Source organism: Opisthocomus hoazin, chromosome 13 (genome assembly GCF_030867145.1).
Source record: "Opisthocomus hoazin isolate bOpiHoa1 chromosome 13, bOpiHoa1.hap1, whole genome shotgun sequence".
NCBI lineage: Eukaryota > Metazoa > Chordata > Aves > Opisthocomiformes > Opisthocomidae > Opisthocomus > Opisthocomus hoazin.
Genome location: NC_134426.1, coordinates 29,281,215 through 29,302,323, shown reverse-complemented (window position 1 = coordinate 29,302,323; position 21,109 = coordinate 29,281,215). Strand labels below are relative to the sequence as shown.

General features: G+C 52.5%; 1 protein-coding gene across 1 annotated transcript in view; it reads left to right on the top strand.

Annotated features, from left to right (window-relative positions):
- MN1 (MN1 proto-oncogene, transcriptional regulator) overlaps positions 1-17,726 on the top strand; it is a 40,050-nt gene extending 22,324 nt beyond the window's left edge. The window contains exon 2 of the mRNA XM_075434722.1: positions 12,321-17,726. Coding sequence (XP_075290837.1) covers positions 12,321-12,505 — 185 coding nt within the window. The 3' untranslated portion in view covers positions 12,506-17,726. The remainder of the gene's footprint in view (positions 1-12,320) is intronic.
- The last annotated feature ends 3,383 nt before the right edge of the window (positions 17,727-21,109 follow it).

The window sequence follows — 21,109 nt, the reverse complement described above, 5'->3', positions numbered from 1 at the left end:
CCGTCGCCCATCTCTGGAGGGATGAGGCCGTTTGCACCAGTGTTGCCCCGATGGGCCCTGCCGCATCGCATCGGGGGGGGGGAGATGAGCATGCTGCCTGCGGGGCTCGGGGGTGCTCGGGACACCCCGAATTCCCTCTGCTCCTCTCGCCCAGTGCTGGGTGCGTGCAGTACTCGCTTAAACTTACCGTCCTCCAGCAGTCCCTGTCCACGGGGCTCGTGGGCAGCGGTGCGGCAGGGGAGAGCATCACTGCTGGAGACCTCCCTGCGGGGAGCCGGGCAGCGGAAGGGACCTGTCCTTCGGTGGGACAGTCTGTGCTGCGGCGCTGGCCGTCAGAGCCGGCGTAGCGGTGGTTGTCGCAAACGGCTGGAGTTGTGTGTGGGACAGGAGTGAGCTCCCGTCTCTCGTGGGCAGAGTCCCCGCTGCAGCGAGGTCCCCAGGGTCACGCTGTGCTCCCGCGTGCCGGTGCTTCGGTACTCGCTTCGGTGCTCCGACGCTTCGGCACGGCTCAGCCCCGTGCCCTCTCCTGCGGCTGCCGTGCCGGTGGGAGCTGCCCCTTCTCGGCGTCCGCTCCCTGGGTGCCCTGCAGCAGAGCCCGCGCGACTGCCAGCAGAGCGGGGCGAGCTAACGGTCTGCCATTTTCTCATTTTCCAGGGATATTGAAATTGTTGAGGCTCGTAAATCATGTGAGCATATGGCTAGAGAGGGAGCACAGGCCTGTATTTAAGCTTTGGGTTTGAAGGCGAGACTGTCCACCCTGTGTTGCGCTGGCCCGGTTTGTTGATTTACTGGCCTGTGAAACTTTAGAGTTAATTTTTTGTTGAAGCCGTGAAAGTCTGTCTACCCGTGACTTTCTTGCTTGAACAGCTGTTTGCTTCTGATTCGTTGCTATTCTGAGAATTTCGTGAAGACTCTCCACAGTGATGTGACAATTGGAAGAAGAAGATGAGCTTATATTTTTCTCATCCTAATAATGGCACTTACAGACGTACCGAAAAAAGCCAGGTTTCTTTGTGTGCGTTTTTTTTTTTTTAAGGTGAATTTCCTTTGGTGCTGTTCCTCCTTCACATGGTTGTGTATTTCTTCTATCTGGTCATTTTTTTTTTTTTCTCTTCCTTCAGATAGATTTAATTTTAAAACCTGGTGTTCAAACAAAGCCTGGTCCTCTGTCAGCTGTATGACCCCGAGGTCAATCATCACACCTTTCTGCTGTGTTATGGGAAGTTTCTGAATGTGCCAAGTCCATTATATGGCAACACCATTTCCATCTCTTTTTGTAGCCAAGATAAAATTTTCAGTGTACCAGAATTTGGGATTTCTATATAGCAGAAAAGACCTAGCAAGAATTTGCCCAGAAAGTGCATTTTGGGTTGATAGCATCAGATATTGGTCTGATTTGCAACCAAATGTTTTCCAGCAGAGACTGTGACCCTTCTTTAACAAACTCAGGCTTCCTCACAGTTCTGCTTTTTGAAGTGACTTGTCACAGACTCTTTAGAAATTGCCCATGAATTACTAGGAATTTGCAAACTGTGATTTGGAAACCGTTGTTTCTGGAGTGTCACGGCTGTGCCTGCGCTGTTCCTCGGCACGGCGCAGGCCGAGGGGCGTCTGCCCGCACCGCGTCTCTGCGGGTGCCTCGGTGAGACCCAGCTGCGCTCTGCGGTCTCTGCACTCGCTGTGCTCTTACTCTGTGAGCGGTGAAGTTGTTTGGGCTCCTTTTGGTTTTAGGGAGGCTGTTTCCCCAGGTCTCCTCATGTCAGCTGCTGCTTCTGAGGCACCAAACTTCGGCTGGAGGTATCCTAAAGAGGACTGGCGTGTATCTCAAGGTAGTGCTACAAATAAATGGGATAAAAGAGTTGAAGATCCTGGATGCTGTTTATTCTCACTTACTGATAGGCTTTGGTAAACTCCAGTTGTATTTCACGAATATCCTTGAACTTGTGTGGTTTAACCCAGAGCATTAATGTACATGATCACCATTTCTTGGTGTGCAAGAGCGTCAGATGTGTGAGGCCCCTGGGAGAGATTGACTTTGCCTGTGGCAGTTCTGTGTTACGGTCTCTCGTAATTGTGAGTTATAGATCGGGCCGAGGCAGCTCCAGGAGCTGCAGGCAGCGCTGGGGAGGGGGCAGAAGGGCTGGGGGGTGGGCAGCCGGAGGACCCTCCATCCCTGGCCGTAAACCTGGATGCAGGTCTGGCTTCGGGACAGGAGGACATGGCTGCTCTCCATTTCTTTGGGAACGAGGCAACTAAACATGTGAGAGCCTTTGGCCAGCTGTATCCAAGCCTTCGCCTCACAAGGGACTGATAATATTTCAGAGACAAATTCCATTTTTCACACTTGGCTAACAAGTACTCATTTAATTTGCATCCTGAAACTAAGCGACTACAAACAAAGTTCTTTGAAGGGAATCTTCTTCTTTCATTCTGTTTTCACTTCATTTAAAGAAAATAGAGATTTCCATGTATAATATGCAGGGCTTAAATATCCTACTTACTGTTGTCATTTCTATTTTTTCCCCAGCAATTATGTAGAAGCTCTTGCACAAATCTGACGAGAGAAAGCTGGAATTTACATGTTTCCTCTTCTGTTGCGCTCTGTGCATAATCACCATCTATTCATTGCCTTTACACACTCCATTAATACACCCACTTCCCTTGCCAGTGTGAGTGGGCATTTTCGTGCTATTTCTGGAGGCCTGCTCTGCGCGTTGAAACTCGCGTTAGGCTGAAGGTGATACTGGTGCTTTTGACCTGTGTGTCCTCAAGAAGAAACGAGCTGCAGCAAATCTTACTAAAACGGTACGACGGGCTATAGAGTGAACTGACAGGTAAAGTAAATGTTGCTCTTCTGGGCACCATCCCCTGGCGAAGAGTCAGACCGGTGGCGATGGTGCAGTGGCTGAGCGAAGCTCGGGCCAGCTTGAGCCATTTTTCAGTATTTAACATGCATTAAAAGGTTCCATCGTGATGGGAAGAAACAACTGGGGGATTGCCGGAGCCCGATGACGCTGTCTGACGGCCGCCCGGCGCTGCGGGCCGGCAGCGAGCTCCTGGCAGCGTGGGCGCGTGGTGGCCGTGTGTGCGGTGCCCGCGGGAGGTGGCAGAGCCGTGCGGGGGGCTGCCAGCTGTTAGTCACCGCTCATCGGCTTAGCTCCTTGCTGCATGGCAAGGGGGCAGTTTAATGCAGAATGTTCATGTAGCATCGTTTTTCAGTTTTGACCTGTCCTGAAGTAATACTAGACGATGTCCAGGCACTGGTTTTAGTTAATTGAGGGCGTACTGAACAATTTCATATGACTTCTGTCCAGGCAGAAAATTCCACTTTGGATTTTATGAAAAACGTTTTATTTGCTCGTGCATGCTGACTGTCAAGAGATGGATTTCACATGGGCTGGCGTTGTGCATAAAGCTGCCGTGTGATAATTTGCGTACATTCGAAAAATCTGAAAGTATTGGGTGCAAAACCCAGCATTTCCTTACTCATCACACATGTGTGGGTTGTTACCCTTGGTGAAAATAGGCTCAAAGCATTTAGTTAGTGCAAGTGAGTGATGTACGCCAACAGCAGGGAAAACATGGGATCAATCAGCCAATATTCACTCCTCCTGCGGAGTTCTCCGCTGCACGTTACGTGCGGTATGCAGCGGCAGGGACATGGCGGAGACAGCCACAGTCCTTTGGAGGGAGGGTGAGGAGGAGCCCTTGGCAGCCCTCTTCCCAGTGCTAGGTCTGGCCGCAAATTTGGTGGAGCTGGTGGGTGGGATGTAGGCAGTTAACTCCGTTCTGAGGTGAGCAGAAGTGACTGGGTTTTTGCAGGGGGAGAAGGACAGGACCCAGAAAAGGACGTGGAGCTGCCAGAGGTCCTGGATGGCAGTGCATGAATGTCAGGAGCCCAGAGTCGGCTGTGCTGGGATGGGTGCCCATTGCCAGAGTCCTGTTTGTTTTCTCTTGGAAGCATCCAGAAAGGGTTTAACTCTTGGTGGCTGTTGGTTTGGTTTGATTTTTAAAGCCAGTTTTCCTCACTTGCACAGAGTTGTAGCTCGCACACTGTGCAGAGCTTAGGGGAGCCACGGTATTGGTGATGGCACTGGGGAGCCCGCTCGGCCGTTCGGAGCTGCGCGGTTGGGTTGGCTTGGCTTAGACTGTGGTTGGATATTTGGCTGCCGGTAGCTCGGCTTTCGGTGGCTGCGACGCAGGAGCCGTGGTTCGCCTGCACGGGGGAAGGCAGGACCGGGCTAGCAGAAAGCAGCACTGCAGCGCTGTAGTTGTGATGGGACCTGGTTTGCAAGAATTGGCTTTTATTATGTGAGAACCAAAACCCCGGCGCCGGCCTCTTTGCAAGGGGGACTGGCAGAGCTCCCCGCTGCGGTTTGCGTATTCTGCAGTAAAGCCAGCCTGAGAGTGAGTGTGTTAAACCGAAAAGAGGAACTGGAGGTGGCCAAAAGAGGAAGGAAATGAGTTAAAAACAGTCCGTTGTCCCTGCGGCCGTCTAGAAGGGCACAGGAGCTGGGGCTGTCCCAGGGTACAGAGTTTCTGGCTTCCCCCTCGGACACAGGGATTACATTTCTTCTCAGGGAGTTGTAGAGTTGGAAAGCAGTAGTTTAACAGTAGCTTCCAGAGAAATAGATAGCAGCTTGACACTTCCCTGTAAAGCCGTGGACGCGTGTTGCTCTCCTGCTGGGCAGCGGGCAGCGAAGTGGGGAGCTGCCAGTTCCCCCTTTCTCATCTCCTTCCGGCAGGCTGGAGGGAACGCGTCTTCAAGAACAGCAGTGTTGTTCTCATCCACACGTCGTTCATTCTGCGTCTTCAAGGTCATGCTATATGTAAGATGACTGCCACCTTTTCCACTGATAGGGTTAGCATTTTCCTACTTAGCGGTGTTTTCACCAGTTTCTTCAGACACCGGCATGTGGCTAGCAGCCCGAGTTTGTCCTGGAGTGATATCCGCCCCAGCTTGGTGCTGGAGCTGTAGGGTAGGACACTGCAGTCTGACTGTAGCCCTACAGCCGTAACAACAAACCCTTAACGCTGCCATGGGTTTGGGCAGCCTCCCTGTCATGGCACGCGCATCCTTCCATTGCTCCTGGTGAAAACAGGAGCGTGAAAAGAGGTCAAGAGAGAAAAAGAAAAATGTGCCTTCACAGCAAGCACTCTGTGTCTCCTGTTATCTAAATTCTATGCAAGCAGCGAGCACCAGTGGAGCTCCATCCTAGCTCGGAGACCACTGAAAGCAAAATAAACATCTTTGCAGCATGGGCTGATACGTGCTGCCTGTAGAGTGGCAGGCACCTCCAATTAATCATGCTGTCTGGAGGAAGAGGCTTGGAGGATCAGAGGACGTTGCCAGACCTGATGGGCTGGCGGAGGGGTGGGCACCACTCAGCGCTGAGGGTAAACGGGCTGTGTTCCCAGCCCCAGCGAGCCCGTGCCGTGCCTCACCTTGCCTTCAGGTGAGCGATGTCTGCTCCGTACGCGGCAACGTCCTGCCTGAATCCTGGTTTGCGGGATATATGGGTGGAGCGGGACAGTGCTCGGCGCTGTGCACGTGTTTTTGACTAAAGAGCCTCCCCTCCTTTGTGAGAAAGGCTTTCACAGTGCAGCCCAGCTGGCTGGGTCTGGGCGGTAACTCCGTGGGCTGGCCGAGCTGAATGACTTCGTGAGATGCAAATGAGTGAGATGTGGCCGGTACCCCGGAGCTGGGGTATCTCTGCCCAGCAGTCCTGGTCAGCAAAGAGTCGCCTCGTCCCCGTTTTGGCCCCGTTTCGGCTGTGCTCCTCATTACGAGTCCTTGGCATCAGCCGCTCGTCTTTGTAACCGTGAACACTTCCGACTTCTCCTTTAATTTTGTTCATATGGAGGAGGGCGGCACTTTTAAGCATTTTATGGGCTTTAAAAATTACGTGAGTTACACAAAATAAATGAAGAAGTAACATCTGAGTAGGAGGACGGTTTCAGTCACGGAGCGGATGGGGCTTTTCGGTGCGCAGAGCGCTGGGGGCTGCAGAGCCCAGGGGCCGGGACAGCCTTCGGCGCGGGACGCCTGGCGTAGGGGAGGCAGAGCAGCCCGCAGCGAGGTGCGGGACGGCAGAGGTGATGGGAGCCGCCAGTGGTGCAAGTCTTCGGGAGAAAACAGGTGGCAGGTGCCATGTTTATGTTTATAAACCAATACAAAATGTGTGCTAAATTGTACTCTCAGGTCAAGAAAATGCCTTTGTGGAGGGTGTTGTCAGGGTGCCTTGGTGAGGGAGGAGGTGGCTCATTTGTTTATCAACACAAATGAACTAGTTGTGTTTAAAAATGCAGTTTTAGGAGTAAATTAATTTATGGAGACTAGGTCCAGTGTGCAGGGAGACATGAAATGTTTTCAGACCTTATTTTTCTTGAAAACTGAAAAAGGATTCTGTAGTGTGTACAAATGCGGAGCTATGTGCCTGAACCAATATGTCAAACTGTCATGTGGGAGATTTGGTGAAAAACATCTTGTCCTAAGGGAATAATTTTAAACACTATATGTAGGTTTGCTGCCTCATAAGAGATCATTACTCAAATCTATTCCCTCTTATGGTAGCTCGGCCTCTGCTTAACGGGCGCAGAGTGAACAGAAGCCTATTAACGCATCCTTTCGGAGTGGCTATCAGATGGTAGAGGGGAAACTGATCTCTGGTCAGGGAATTCAGTGTTTTTGGCCAAATCCTGTGATTTAGCCTTAACGAGATCGGTGGCAGTGCAGGGGCTTCACGCTCGGCTGGCCATCGAGGGCGGCGGTGGGGCCGTGCTGTGCCGGGCGGCCGGACCCTGGGCAGCGCGGGCGGCTGGGGCTTTGTCAGAGCGGTGAAGGAGTGTAAGGGACAAGCCCTGGGGCAGGGAGCCGTTCCAGGGATCTTCACCTCCTGTTTGTCACTTCAATCTCGCAGGAAAGCTGAAATGCAGAGTGGAGCCTATTCCCGACCAGACCCCTACCAGACTGTCACTGTGCTCTCGCTCCTGCTTGTCACTGCCCCCCCTTCCTTTTGTTGGTGGTGGGCTTAGCAGAAATGAGAGGAACAGCATGAGCAGCACCTGAAGAGCAGCATAAACTCCCGGTTCCTCTGTGTAGCATCCACAGTTGCCTTGACTACACACCATCCCCCCCTCAATTAATCTCCTCTCTCACGAGACGATGCACGTAATGCATTCTAGTGTTGCAGGTGAACTCATTTTTAATGGGATTGGCTTACCCAAAAATCGGGACACATCTGGGTTTGTGTAGTGTTTGGTGCGGTTATCACAGTTGAGAGAACAGGTTTATTTCTGAAGAATGCATATGAAGATGCTGCATGAGGGAAGAGGCTTTAGATAGCAGCTTAACGTGGGCTAAGGAAGAAGAGGGAGTGAGAAGGAAGCCTGGAGGGAATGAAAGTGTGTGTGCGTGGTGTCTTCAGGAGTGAGGAGAGCCAGGATCTAATCTCGCTAGAGAGAAATGTGTTCTTCCTGTGAAAAAGCAGTCGGTGGTGCGCATATTGAATTTCTTGGTGGAGCAGAACTCCTTTCCTTCTCCGGTGTCCCAGCCGCGGGCTGCCAGCCCTCCTGGCCAGGCTCCTGTGCCAGCTACCACGCTGCCGCTCACGCTGGGTAAACAAACAAACAGCAACCTTTTCTCTTCTGAAGGCAAGCGCGCCTTTGCAAAGCAGAGCAGAACGAAAGAGCAGCTTCCTCGGCGGGCAAGGTCAGGGCAGAGGGTGGGGGCTTGGGAGAGGCTGGGTGGGTTTCAGGGGCTGTCTGTTAGCTCATTCGTGTGGGACTTGGAGATTGAAGTGTGTGCGTGCAGGTAAAGCCTGTTCAAAAGCTTAATGTATAACTTTTACCCAAAAGCAAACTTTAATATTATTAAAAAAAACAAAAAGCTTTTGTAGTCTTCTGGGAATGTGGCAATGTCTGTGTCTGCATCTGCCTCTGTGAAGGGGAGCAGCCCGGCGGGGTTGTCCTAACTGCTTGATGCCCTTCTTGCCTTTGCTTTTGTGTGTTGTTGTACCTGGTGAATGTTAGCAAACTATTCAGAGAATACTTTGAAATATTTACCTAAAACATACGGTATGAACTGCAGTAAACAAACTTGCTGGAATATTGGCTGAACACGGGCATGTAAGGGCTATGAGAACGGCCAGCTTGATTCTCGTTTGTGTTCCAGTGAATGTCTGCAAATGCTGCTCTGCCACAGCCACCCGGCTCCCCCCGGTGTGGTGGCTGGCTCTTGGAAGTGCCTGTGCGCAAGCTGAGCTAATGACAGTAATCAAACCTCGTGTTAACTTCCAGGGCATTCAGCGATCGCTGCAGGAATTTTCTCTGCTGCGAGCAGTTTTGCGCAGTTGGCCAGGATGCGCAGTGCTGGGTTTTCTTCGTCACACTCTTCCTCTGAAGTACGGACTGCGGGTTGCTGCTCTGGGCAGGGTGGTGGTGGGGTGGGCCGTTATAGTCAAGGTAAAAGGAAGAAACTTTTACAGTGCTAGAAATCGACGCGTGATCCACGCAGTAAGTGGCTTTGGGGACCACTGTGAAGTCCCCCGGTTGCAGTGCCCGCAGGTGCTGCAGCTGACGGGCGGGTGCCGGCAGTGCTGCTGTGCCGGGGGACCCGCCGCGGTCGCAGCAGCTGGGTGCCTTTAGCCCGGTGGGCGGCTGTCCGCCCCACCGAACGCCCGCCATCGCGCGCAGGAGCCGTGGAGGCTGCCGCGGCCGGGACATGTGCTGGTCGCAGCTTTGGGGTCAGGACGGCCACGCAGCTGAGTCGTTTCCAGGCTCCTTTTGGTCGTTGGTCACTTTGTCGCTTTGAGTGTCGTGCCTTCCACGTGAACGTGTCCTGTGCCCACATGTGACGTTTTATCTCTTTTCTCTACTCCAGCACTTGCCAGCAGAAGTTGCGGTTTTCCAGCGGCACACAGTGTCGTGTGGCCCGGGCGGTTTCACTTGCGCCCGTCCCAGGGTCCGTTGTGTCACGTCCTTCGGTTTGGAGAGGAAGTCTCCACCCAGACCGTCTGGAGGCCTTGGGTACGGAGGACGGCTCTTACTGCAGGGGTATTGCTTTTATTAGTAACACTCACAACTTCCTTGCAGTCGTTGCTAATAGAGGCAGTTGTGCAGTTTAAACAGAATTTGAAAATTCCTTGCTTTCAATTAGGTGTGCTTCATGACTGGCAGTGATTTATCTGAAACTTGGCAACTGCGAGGCAATGACGTGATGACACCATCTTGCATTACCTGACTAATTTAAACCTGCTGAGTCCCCTCGGTCTCTACAGCAATACCCTTCAGGACTGCGTGCTCGGCAGGAGGCTTCACGCCAGGAGGGCGGGTGAAGCAGGTCTGCGGGAGAGCGTTACTGTGCGGTGCAAGCGTCAGGCAGTATCTTGTGCTTAAGAACACAGTTTTCATCAGTGGATAAGCACAACTTTAGTTTTTTGATACAAAGAGTTTTTTCAGAAAAGCATTGTAGCTTTGTCAAGACAGAAATATTGGGAAAAAATAAATTGGCACTGAGTATTTCCCTCCAGATTGGCTCTGAGAACAGTTGTGCCAGTGTAAGCCTTGCTGCAAGCTCTCATCCTCTCTTTGTTTTGGGTTTGAATGCATCGTTCTCAACACAGTGGTGTTGACTTAGGCATCGGGTGGACAGTGGCAGTCGGCATTGATAGCGCTCACCTCGTGTGCTTGGGTTTTCCTCGAATCCTGTTCATCACTGCGGGGTAGATTTTGCATGGATTCCTTTATCAGTAGTTGATTATGAATTTTATCCACAGCAAACATTTTAGAAAGAATTTACTGATTTACAAGTAAATGAGCGTGATTTGTTACTCTTTAGATCTTGTGGCATATGAACTTCCTCGCTTAGTCGCTGCCTGAGGACCTGATCCTGTCTGGGTGTCGGTGGCAGCCGTGCGGCCACTGCAGCGTCGCTGCCGGCACAGCGCAGCGAGCTCCGGCTCTGACCCCGGCCGGCCCCGGCTCTGGAACGCGCGGCCTCTGCCGCTGCTGCCGGAGTGCCGGTGCCCCGGCCAGGAGCGTGCTCTGCCGGAGGCCTGCGCTGGACGGCCCGTGCAGGAGCACCGCTGAGATCCGGGCCCCTCCCGAGGCGGGTCGGCAGCGGGGCTCTTTCCTCCTCCTCTGCGGCAGAGGAAGAACGCTGCTGTCACGAGGACTAATCTCAAGGCGCCGGCTTTTCCTGTACCGAGACCAGCGTGTCCTGTATGTTCAGGGAGACCCAAGAATAAAAAATGCTGGGTACTGTGTGCATTGTAAGGGACCTGAGCAAGTACAGACAAGAAAAACATTTCCCTTTCTCGATTTGCTGCAGTCCCGTTAGTTTTGAACGTTTTATTCAGGTGTATTTACATTCGGGATAGTCAGTTTAAATTGAACATTTCCTCAAATGGCGTTTATTTCGGGAGTCTTTTTTTTGCGCTGTGATTTTCCCGGAGCGGCACCATGGTGTCAGCTTGGGCCCCTCTGGTCCGGGCTCCTGCAGCTGCCGGTGTGCGCTGGGGAGCAGCCACGCCGTGCCTGCAGAGTGCTGCCAGCACGCTGGCTCCGTCCGACGCGGCCTCTGTGTTAGGGGCCAAGGTGGAAACCCTCCCTGGGCAGGTAAAAGCGCTCGTTCCTCTGCAGAGGCCGGCGCGGGCTGTGCGGGGCAGGGAGCGGGGTCTGGGCTGCGACGAGGCTCGGGCGCAGCGGGACGGAAGGGCAGAAGCTCCCGGCGCTGGGGCTGTGGCTGGCTGCGTCAACGCCGCCTCCGCCTGCCGAAACTCTGTGTCCGGGTGTCACACGCGAACCCTGCTCTGTGCTCCGGCGCTGCTCCTCGGCCCTGCTTATTTGTCCACGCTGAGTGAAAACCCCAGCGCCAGCCGCGGGGGACGGTAACCCCCTGCGGAGCTCAGAGAGCGTGCACGTCTGTGACCCGCTGACGCTGGCAGGTGTGTTCCAGCGGTGAGCGAGGGCGTCCCGCAGAGCTCGCACCCCGAGCGCGGCCGGGCGAGGCTGAGGTGGGCAGCGCAGCTTTGTGCTGATCTCGCACATGGCTGCACTGATGCGGCGCATGGCTGAGCAGGCAGCAGCACTGCTCTGGAGCTGCGTTCCTTCTGCCATCGCTCGTAGCATTGTGTCCCCAGGTTCTAATTAGTTTCTTTGTATGGTGTTATGATACTGTTTTGAATATGAGCATCTATGACATCCTATAGTCAAGCATTAACAGCATTCTCCAGTTTAATTTACGGACTTCCAGGCTAGTTTAAGATCGTGTAACAAGCTGCTAAGTTCCCATTTTGTATCTGGTGTAACGGCTGGTTAAGTAAAACAGATACAAGTTACTCCATGAAGTGGGGTGAAGCTGCACTGCTCAGCTTTGTGGAACATGAGACAGATGACGTGAAGAAAGGTCTTAAGGAGGTCACACACGCACAGCCATTTTTTGGCGTGCTCCAGCATCTCCCTCAGCCATGCGCGATGGGAACTCTCTGGGTCTATCAGAGAAACGATGGTCCCTGCATGAGGTAGTGCTGCAGCGGCTCTGCTCTTAGCTCTTGTGCTCTGGGTGAATACGAACGAAATGGTGGAGGAGAGGAGATGCAGGCTGCCTGTCAAGATGTCGTTGGCTTTTTTGTCTTGCCTCACACTGTTTCTCTTATTTACTCACCATTTTTATCCCACAAAAAGTCCTCTGTTGAGGGCCGGGGGGATGTCTGCGTTGGGCTGGGCATCCTTTGTGGCAGCAGGAGCAGCGTTCCTGGGGGTGCAGGGGCTGCTGAGGACACAAGGAGTTGCAGGGATATGAAGTCCGGGGAGGGGGCGGGTTGTCTTTGGGCTTTTTTTGGTGATTTGACTAAGAGCAGTGGAGAAGAACCAAAAAAGTGATTGAGAGACCGATGGTGGGAATGGCCTGGGGGACGCAGTGGGTTCGGGGCCGGTTCCCTGCTCGGGGAAATTTCGGTATCGATTTCAAATAGCAGAGGGTGCGCAGGGAGTGAAAACGGCCGGCTGCGCGATGATCCAGTCAGTCGTGTATACATTCCCAGCGTTCAAACGTGTTGCTGGTTGACTTTAAAACAAGTGCATGCGAAAGAGAGTGTTTTTGGTGTTTTTCTGGCACGGTGAGAAACCAGCCGGCGAAGCTTGCTGCGGGGCGGGCAGTGGGAGCTGCAGCAGTGGCTTGGGACGCCACGTCCCTGGTTGCGGGTGCCGGAGCCGGGCACGGGCCAGTGGGCAGAGGCGGGTGCAGGGACGCACGGTGTTCGCGGTGGCAGGGTTGCGTCGCACGGTTCTCTAACCCTCTCTCTGTGCACCCTTTCCAGCCCACGACCTTCCCCCGAGCAAGACCCCGGCCGCGGCGCAGACCGGCAGCCATCTGCAGTGCCTCTCGGTCCACTGCACGGACGACGTGGGCGAGGCGAAGGGCCGGACTGCGGTGCCGACGTGGAGATCCCTGCACTCGGACATCTCCAACAGATTTGGGACTTTTGTGGCTGCCCTGACTTGAACAAAAGAAATTATTTTTTTTCTCTTTTTAATTTCAAAGGGCCGCTACTGCTAGGTGGACTATTTTTCTAGGTTGGTACCTGCTTAGTGGCATATGGACTGGAAAGGGTTAATTTAAAGTAAACCTCAACTTTTTTTTAATCTTCTGCCACAGTATGTTACCAGTGTTAACCCTTCTGCAGTTAGCACACTTTTGCTTAAGATTTTCCTGCTAGACCACTTTTTCCCATTATTCTGTAACCTTGGCATACATTTATAGATGAGGCCTTTTCCTTTTTCATCTCAGTGTATGTCCAAGTCACGTATGTCGTAATAAGACAAAGATCCTCCTCCTCCTCCTCCTCTTCTTCCTCATTTGCTTTGTTTTTCTCTTTTTTTTTTTTTTTGTTTTGCTTTGTTCAGTGCTTATTACAGTGGTGATCCTGAAGAACAGCAGTTCAGGAATAAACGCCGGTTAAAGTGAAATGGTCATCATTATATTATATATTATATTGACACCCAGCTTTTGCCAGTCACCTACAAACCAAACAGTTAATGCTGTGTTGAATATTCAGGCAACGAGCCTGCCCTTTCCTGAGAAAATGATGTTCTGTTACTAATAACGTTCAGCCTCGTTTGCTCTCCGCTTCCCCCTGCGAGGCAAGGACACTCGTTCCTGTATTTACCTCGGTGAAGCCCGGAGACAGAGCTCTGTCATGAACGGGCTGGTTCAGACACAGCCAGGGAAGGTATAGAAGAGGTGTTTTTCTAAATAAGTCTAACAGGAAGTTTGCTTAATAATTCAGAGTCATTATCTCCTCCGCCGCGCGCCCGGGCTCCCTCTGGCTTGTGAGGAGGAGCGGGGGGAGCTCCCCAGCGTGGCTGCAGCCTCCTGGTCCTGGTGATGCTCCCACAGCTCCCACTTCGTAGCTGCTGGGGAAGATCCCCTGTGCCACCGCGGTGCTGCGTCGCGGGGCCGGCTCCACGGCCAGCTGTGGCCGGTGCCCTCGGAGCGCTGCCGGGCAGCACCGCCGCTCCCTGCCCGCTTCTCACCCCTTTGTAGCTGGAGGAAGACGCTGTTGGCCGCAGTGGGGTCCAGCCTTCCATGCGCCCGTCTGCAGGGTGCCCCGGCTCCTGCCGTGGCCATCCCGGGACCGTGGCAGTGGTTGGGGACAGCCCGAGCGGGGGGAGCAGGGGGCTGCTGGCCCAGGGTCAGAGTTTCCTCCTGTGCCAGGGCAGGGAGACCCTGCGTCATAGCCCCCTGAACTCATTGGCAGCCCCAGTTTTGCCACGCATTGAAGAACAGCGTTACTAGATGCACACGATGAAAGGAAAACCATACTTTGCTGCTCGCGATAGATAATACTCATGTGAGAAGAAAGTTGGAAGCAAACCAGATAAAAACAGAGCTGACACGATGGTCCAACGCTCCTGTGGTTTTGCATAACGCTCTCCATTACTTGTGTGTCGTCTGTGTGCAGGAGTGTGAGCCGTCCCGCCCCGCTCAGGCCAGCTCGCTTTCCTCTGCTCCCCGAAGCTTAACAACATCGCTGGAGATTCAGGTTTTAGCTGTGAAATAAAGGTCGGCCTCTCTAGGGTTATTTATTACTTCTGTCACAAATTCACAACGCGTGTCCTTCCCCAAGGGGTGGAGTTTGAAGACTGCTTTGTGTTTTATCTTCAATGATTGTGCTGGGCCTTTAATTATTTTGAAGTAATGTTCTCAGTAGACACCAACGGAGAGGAGATTCTGCCGAAAATGCCAATGGCACGGGGTGGTCTGAAGTCCTCACTCTGTCACGTGTGGCTCCAGAGAGGTTCACAGTGTTTGGAAATGTTACTTGGATGCGCTCTTATTAACCGTGCATGGATTGACTTCCTCTTACAGGTCTGGTCAGTGACTTTGGATAAATTTGGGGATTTTGAACCTTGATTTTCAATATTATTTTACTTTGTATTGAAGCTGGAGCTGCCACGAGGATGAGGGGTTTTGCCCATCCTGGAGCAACTGGCTGTGGAGCTGCCTCACGCCTGCTTGGTTTGGAACAAAAGGATGGGATGGTTTGCACCTTCCCTAGGTGTGTGTGTGTGCTCGGCGCTCCTCCCTGTACCTGCGGTGAAACGTCACTGTCCCCGGTGAGGTATCACCTGATAGAATGGTAATTGTCAGCCCCTCTCTGGAAGATGCCTCTTTGCCTGTGATTTACTTAAGTTCTGGTTCACCCAAATGTGTTTAAATCCTGCTTAGCAAAGCGCTCCGGGGCTGCTGAGCCGAGGTTCTGTGCTGGCTGGAGCGGGGCCATGGTGGGGTCGTCCGCAGCTCCCACAATGTCCTGGCAGCTCCTACCTGTTCCAGCCGGGGTCTCGGAGTAACCCCAGTGAAGCGCATACCTGGACACACAATACCCGCATTTCAGCACTTGCAGCTGAAAAGTTAGGAAGCGTTCATGGTCTGGTGGCATTCCTGTGCCGGAGCACAGCCCCCACGGCTTCTTTGTTTTGGGTTTTTCCTGCTGCATTCAGGAGAACAGGTTTTTCAGGCTTCCTGAGGTCAGGGATGCACACCCTGTGCTACGGGAAGAGACCTCGCTATGAACGCTGCATCAGACATTTCAGATTGCTTTTAAAGAGAAATCCTCCTCCGAGCAGAAAGGCAGTGACTCAGTTGGTCTCACCCACCCTTTTCTCCTGGCTTGCTCCCTGCAGCTTGAGCTCCTCTCCTGGAGTTGTTGTTCTCATCCACTGGGGACTTACTTTTTCACTTGCTCATAGAAATACAAAGTGGAAGCAGTTCCTGAAAGGCCAGTGGAATCCTAACAGTTTTAACCTTGTGAAGCGAGGAGGACGGGCTGTAGGGAAGCCGGGGGACGTGCTTTCGGCTGCCAAGCCGTGCAGCGTGGCGGCGCGGGGCTGCGGCCGCTGCTGGGTCTGCTCCCGCACGGCTGGCTCTGCTGCGCCCGTGGGGTGGGCGCGCGGGGGGACGGCGTTTTCAGATAGCGAGGAGTTAAAAACAGCGGCTGACTGCGGGGCCTTATTGTCCGTGTAGTTCTGCTGAATATGGTCACGTGCAGTCCTTTTGCTAACCTCCTGTCCATTCGATCTTGCCTAATTCAAGTGACATTATCAACTGAGCAAAAGGGGACAGCGCAGCTCTACTTGGGACAGCTGTTAGCAGCACCAGGACCAGCCTGCGCTTTTATGGTGTCTTTGCTTTTTGCCAGAGATGGGAACAGAAACGGTACGTGTGGCTGACCAGGACAGGCACTGCTTCATGCTCATAACCTGGCGTATTTGGTACTGACAGCGTAGGCAGAAGGCTAGAGCTTTGTCGCAAAGCTTGCGTTGCCTGCGGTAATTTCATTGTACTTATTTTCTCCATTAATTTGACACTGAATGCACAGATTTTTTTTTAATGTATATAAAATATCAGCATAGCCCGACACGGTAAGAATTGAACTGATTTAATTCTGTGACCAATGACACTTCCAGCTGCAGCATGCTGAGAGCTGTAGGTGCAGGCCTGCTGTACAGGAGGCAAGCTGAGGGACGCTGAGGCAGGGACGGCGTCAGCCCGAGCTGGGTCAGAGGAGCTTTGGTGGCAGAGCCGGGCTGTACCGGGGTCGGGGCTCTGCTCACTGCCCTCGCTGCTGAGCCCCACGGCTGGAGGCTGGCTGCCTTCGGACGATGAGCCGGTGCCACAGGCCAGGAGATTTCATGAGCTGCAGGTTCCCCCTACGACGGGGTAAACCCGGGGTAACTTCAGCTCTCGGCTGCTCGTCCTGCGGGGCTTCCAGACTCCGGGGACGCTGTATCAAGAAGTTGAGGACCTGTGGTAAATGTGCCATGGAGATACGCACAATCTTTGCTTTGTATTGTGAACAGCTGAAATGTGGCTTTGCCGTTCTTTTGGAGACTTCTCCCTGCCGTGCCTGGCGTTGCTGGTTCTCCCCGGCAGCCCCGGGTGCCAGGTCGGGGAGAGCCCGGCCGTCACCAGCTCCTGACCCAGCTTGCTGATTCCTTTGGTATTGGTTAAGAGAAACTCTGCACTTAGTCTTTGAGTTGAAATGTAGTAGCAAACTGAGCAAAATCTCTCTTGCATTAAACTGGGAGGAGTGATAAAATGTCTCTGCCAAAAGAGAGGAAAGAATAGGCCTTATTTATCCAAGACTCCTGCGAATTTTCTTCAGATCACTTTTTCTAGGGTTACCGGTTCTCTGCTGTTCTAGCTCGGCCGTTAGAGCATCGGTGAGAGGGTTTAAACTCATTTTTATTTAGTTACGGTGACTTTCATCAAATAGGTAAGGATTTCTTTGTGTGGGTGGGGTGGAAGGGAATGAGCATCAGAATTACGTCCTCTGGGTCGTTCGGGGAGCTGTCCCAGGCAGCGCTTTTCTGCGGGGTCATTCTGGGGCTGGCTGGCCTGCCCGGACCGGGGGTCGGGATGGGGCTTCCAGGCACCACCAGCGAGGCACGATGCTCGCACCTCCCGTCGGGAGGGACGGGTAAGGTGGGCACGGGCCAGCGAGACACGCCGGCGGCTGCGGGCCGGGGGGACGCAGACAGAAACGAATCTGGTAAATTTTGATTATTTTTGTTAAGCTGCAGTGTAAGGTTTTCTCAACTACTAGGTTCACAGCTGTTAAATGGATGGTGTGTAAGAGCATAACCCATTTTTATAGAATTGTTTCTCCTTTATTGCTTAAGGCTAATGGAGGAAATAGTCTAATTTTGTCTTAGAAATTCTCTATTAAAATTGTTGGTTTGAGTCCATCCGCTCATAGATTCTGACTGATGGAACTGCAGGCTGTGATTTCCGGCAGTTATAACTTTATCACTATTCACTACCCAAGAATATTACAGCTTTAAAACAGCCTTAAGCAAAAGGATGTTATTTCTTTGTACTAAATTTGGTTCACGGAAAAGAAAAAAAAACCTCAAAACACTGGTAATCCGTACTGCATAGCAAACTCTTCTGAAAAAATGTTATTGCACATGTAAAATATGAAAACTTGACTCTGCTGTGTGTTAGGCAATCCTGTAATCTTTTTTTTTTTTTATTCTTGTTAAATTCATTTCTTAAATGCTTGGTTGGAAGACTGTGACAACAGCTCATGAAATTGAGTGTTATTTTTCTTTCTTTTTTTAAATATGTAAAGTGCAGTCTTCTGTATTCATGCATATTGTACATATCTGTATATGTTTTACTGAGCAACTAAATAACAATAAATATGATGTTAATGGTGGCTATTGTATATTTCATACCGAGTTTGTTAATTTTTGTAGTAAGTCCTTTTTCCCCTAAGGTGTGAGGAAGTGAACGGATGCTATTCACATACAGGTAGGCCCTGGGCCTCGCAGTGGTGGGTACAAATTTTGCCCATGGTCGGGGGAGATCCTCACTCACAACTGGCCTCCCTCGCTGCCGGGGCTGTCACACGGTGCCGGCTGAGCACGGGAAGGTGCCGGATGCGGTTTGCTCCTGGCGCTCCTGGGCTTTCCGATTGCCTTACCCTGCAGTGGGGTGACCTCCTGCTCCAGCGGCGTGGGTCCCAGGAGCCAGATCCAGCTCCTCACTCCTGCTTCCGCCCGTGACAGACATGGAGACTGCGACTGCTGGACCTAACCGGAGCGATTGGAAACATCTCAGGTAAAGTAATTTTTCCTCTGATAGAACAGATGGCAAATCCGTGAGGTTTGCTGAGCTACCCCATCTGCAGTGAATGGGTGTGAGGAAAGCTGAACCTGCCCAGGAGCAGCAGCCGAATTTTGAGGAGGGTCCTCCCTGGGTTCAGAGGGTCCCTGGTGCAATAGGAGGTTCCTTCTGGCCTTACTGTGAGCCAGATTGTGGATCTTCCACAGCACTTCTCCTGGCACGGTTTTTAAGCTGAATTCTGTGAATAAAAAGTAAGCAGGGTAGAGTTCTTGCCAAGGTTCTTAAAAATCCCTTCATCTCTGTTATTCAAATTTCAAACTCTTAGTGCTTTCACATTCCTGCAGGTTTTCCAAGGAGTCCTTCAGGATAAATCATAGAATCATAGAATGCTTTGGGTGGGAAGGGACCTTTAGAGGCCATCCAGCCCAAGCCCCGTGCAGTGAGCAGGGACATCTTCAACCAGACCAGGTTGCTCAGAGCCCCGTCCAACCTGGCCTGGAATGTTTCCAGGGATGGGGCATCCACCACCTCTCTGGGCAACCTGTGCCAGGGTTTCACCACCCTCATGGTAAGAAATTTCTCCCTTATATCCAGTCTAAATCTACCCTCCCATAGTTTAATGCCATTGCTCCTCGTTTTATCGCAACAAGTCCTGCTGAAAATACTTTCCCCACCTTTCCTACAGGCCCCTCCAGGCTCTGGCAGCTGCTCTAAGCTCTCCCCACAGCCTTCTCTTCCCCAGGCTGAACAGCCCCAGCTCTCCCAGCCTTTCCTCACAGGACAGGTGCTCCAGCCCTCGGGTCATCTTTGTGGCCTCCTCTGGCCCCGCTCCCACAGCTCCATGTCCTTGTGCTGGTGATATGGTATTTTCCAAAGCAAAAAAAAACCAAAACGCACACTAGCCCAGGCAGTGTTCAAACCTGTCGGTTTTGGACTGCAGAAACACCTTCCGTACCTTTCATACTTGCAGGAAAGACAGAAGCAGTGCGCAGCCTCATGTGTTTTCTTCCACCGGTTCGGCGTGCGCCGAGGTGCAGAAGGCTGTCGAGTGCTTCCCAGCAGCGCTGCGTGTTCTGATGTGCGTGCAGCGGGACGAGCCGCCGCCGGCATGCTGCGCCCGCAGCTCTGCAGCCTGTCTGCGCGCCGAGTTAGGTATCTGGTAACTCATATGTAATGCATGGAAACGTAAACAACGTGCCAAGGCATTGCATTCTGTCCTATCCCTCTACATTTTTTTTTGTAACATCGAAAGCACAAATGGAAAAATGAAACTGTTTTGAGAGCCGTTTCAAGTCAGTTGAGGAAGAAAGCTTTGCTTAATTTTCAAACCATGCTTCTAGTATTCTTGAAGGCACAAAGCAATGCGTGGAAGAGAAGCGTAGTCTGCTTTAAAGATGTGAGCTCACCTCTCCTTACGTTGGCTAGGTATAGAGGTAGCAGTCAGAAATTTGTTAACTTCAGCTGTAAAAAGCTATTTCATTTTGAAACATTCTCTCTTATTAAATCTGATAATTATATGTTAGATACTTTGTAATTCTAGCTTTAAAAATAAATAGCTTGCTTACTTTTTTCTGTATGCAGCCCTTCTGAGGAGCAAATCTTTTGTTTTCACAGCTTTTTGTTCCTTGCTGCGTAAGTAGTGTGCATGTTTTTCCCCAACCTTCAGCTCAAAACCATTGAAATTGAAATTACTTTTTCAGTATTGGTGTTGTTTTAAGTTTGGGTCACTTTTTGATCACGAGAGAGAAAATAAGCAGCGCTCCTGGCAGGTATGCAGTTCCTTCTTCACAGCGGAAGCCCACAGAAGATGAGCCCTTCCCCTTGCCCTGTTCTGCAGGACCAGTGCTCGGTTTGGTGGCAGGGAGCTTCTGGTGGTCCTTGCTCCCGCTGATGGCTCCTGACCTCTCTCCAGCCCATTCCAAGGGATGCTTGCGGGATGGGGACCCGGCGTGTTGAGGCTGTTCGGACCCTCTCGGCTGCTGGGTATGGAGACGTTCAGCGCAGCTTCAGTCGCAGCTGCTGTGCCCAGATGCTGCCTTGGGACCCTCTGGGCCGTCCCGCTCCCTTTGCAGCGTCTCCCTCTCCTCTGTCACCTCTGGCTCTGGAGCTTGTCCGGAGGGGTTGGGTGCTGCGCGAGGGGGCAGCTCCCCAGAGCCTGCGGAACGCAGCGCTGCGCCTGTGGTCGCCCCAGTTATTCCAGTAAAACTGGCCGTGAGCTCTGTTAGTGACTGGATTCACAGCGCGGCTCCGGTGCGCGATGGCTGCTCCCGACAGCCAGATCTCCGGTGCAAAGGCTGCTGCCGCCGCTGCCAGCAGCCCGAGCTGCCCCTCCTGCACCAGCGAGCTCCTCTCCAGCTTCTCCCGCCTCTGCCAGCCAGAGCTGGCTGTTTGCAGTGCATCACAGAACGGATTGAAACGAACTGATCTGTGATGTCCTGCTCCTTGGCTGGCCGTGCTTCTCTGGGGACTTTCGTGACCTCTGGTGATGCTGGCACGGTGTGTGCTTACCCGAGCATCGCCTCTGCGCCCGGTGCTCTGTGCTCGGGGCTTGTTTCTGGTCTGTGTCAGCGTTAAGAAGGGATTATAGTTTATTAACTAAAGAAAAGCAAGTAGTTGGTCAGAGAGCTTTTATAGTTCTTGCTCTCCTCATTGTTGTTCCCTGTGCCCCGAGACTGCTGAGAGTCAAAGTCTGGCTGTAACCGTGTCTCTTTTCCCAAGCCATTTAACTGATTTAATTATCTCCTTTGAGTTATTTTCTGCATGAGGCTTTGGAATTCCTGTCACGGAGGAGATGCTATAAATATGTATTGTATGTTCAGCGGTCAGGGATCTATCGGCAGCGCAGCTGGATCCCATGTGCTGAGATCTGCCTGGCCCCGGTGCAGCCGCGCGGCCGCGCCGACGCCAGGAACGCGAGCAGCCGCGTGGCACTCCGGGCCGCGCTCCCAGCATCGCCCGCGCGCGTGTCCCAGC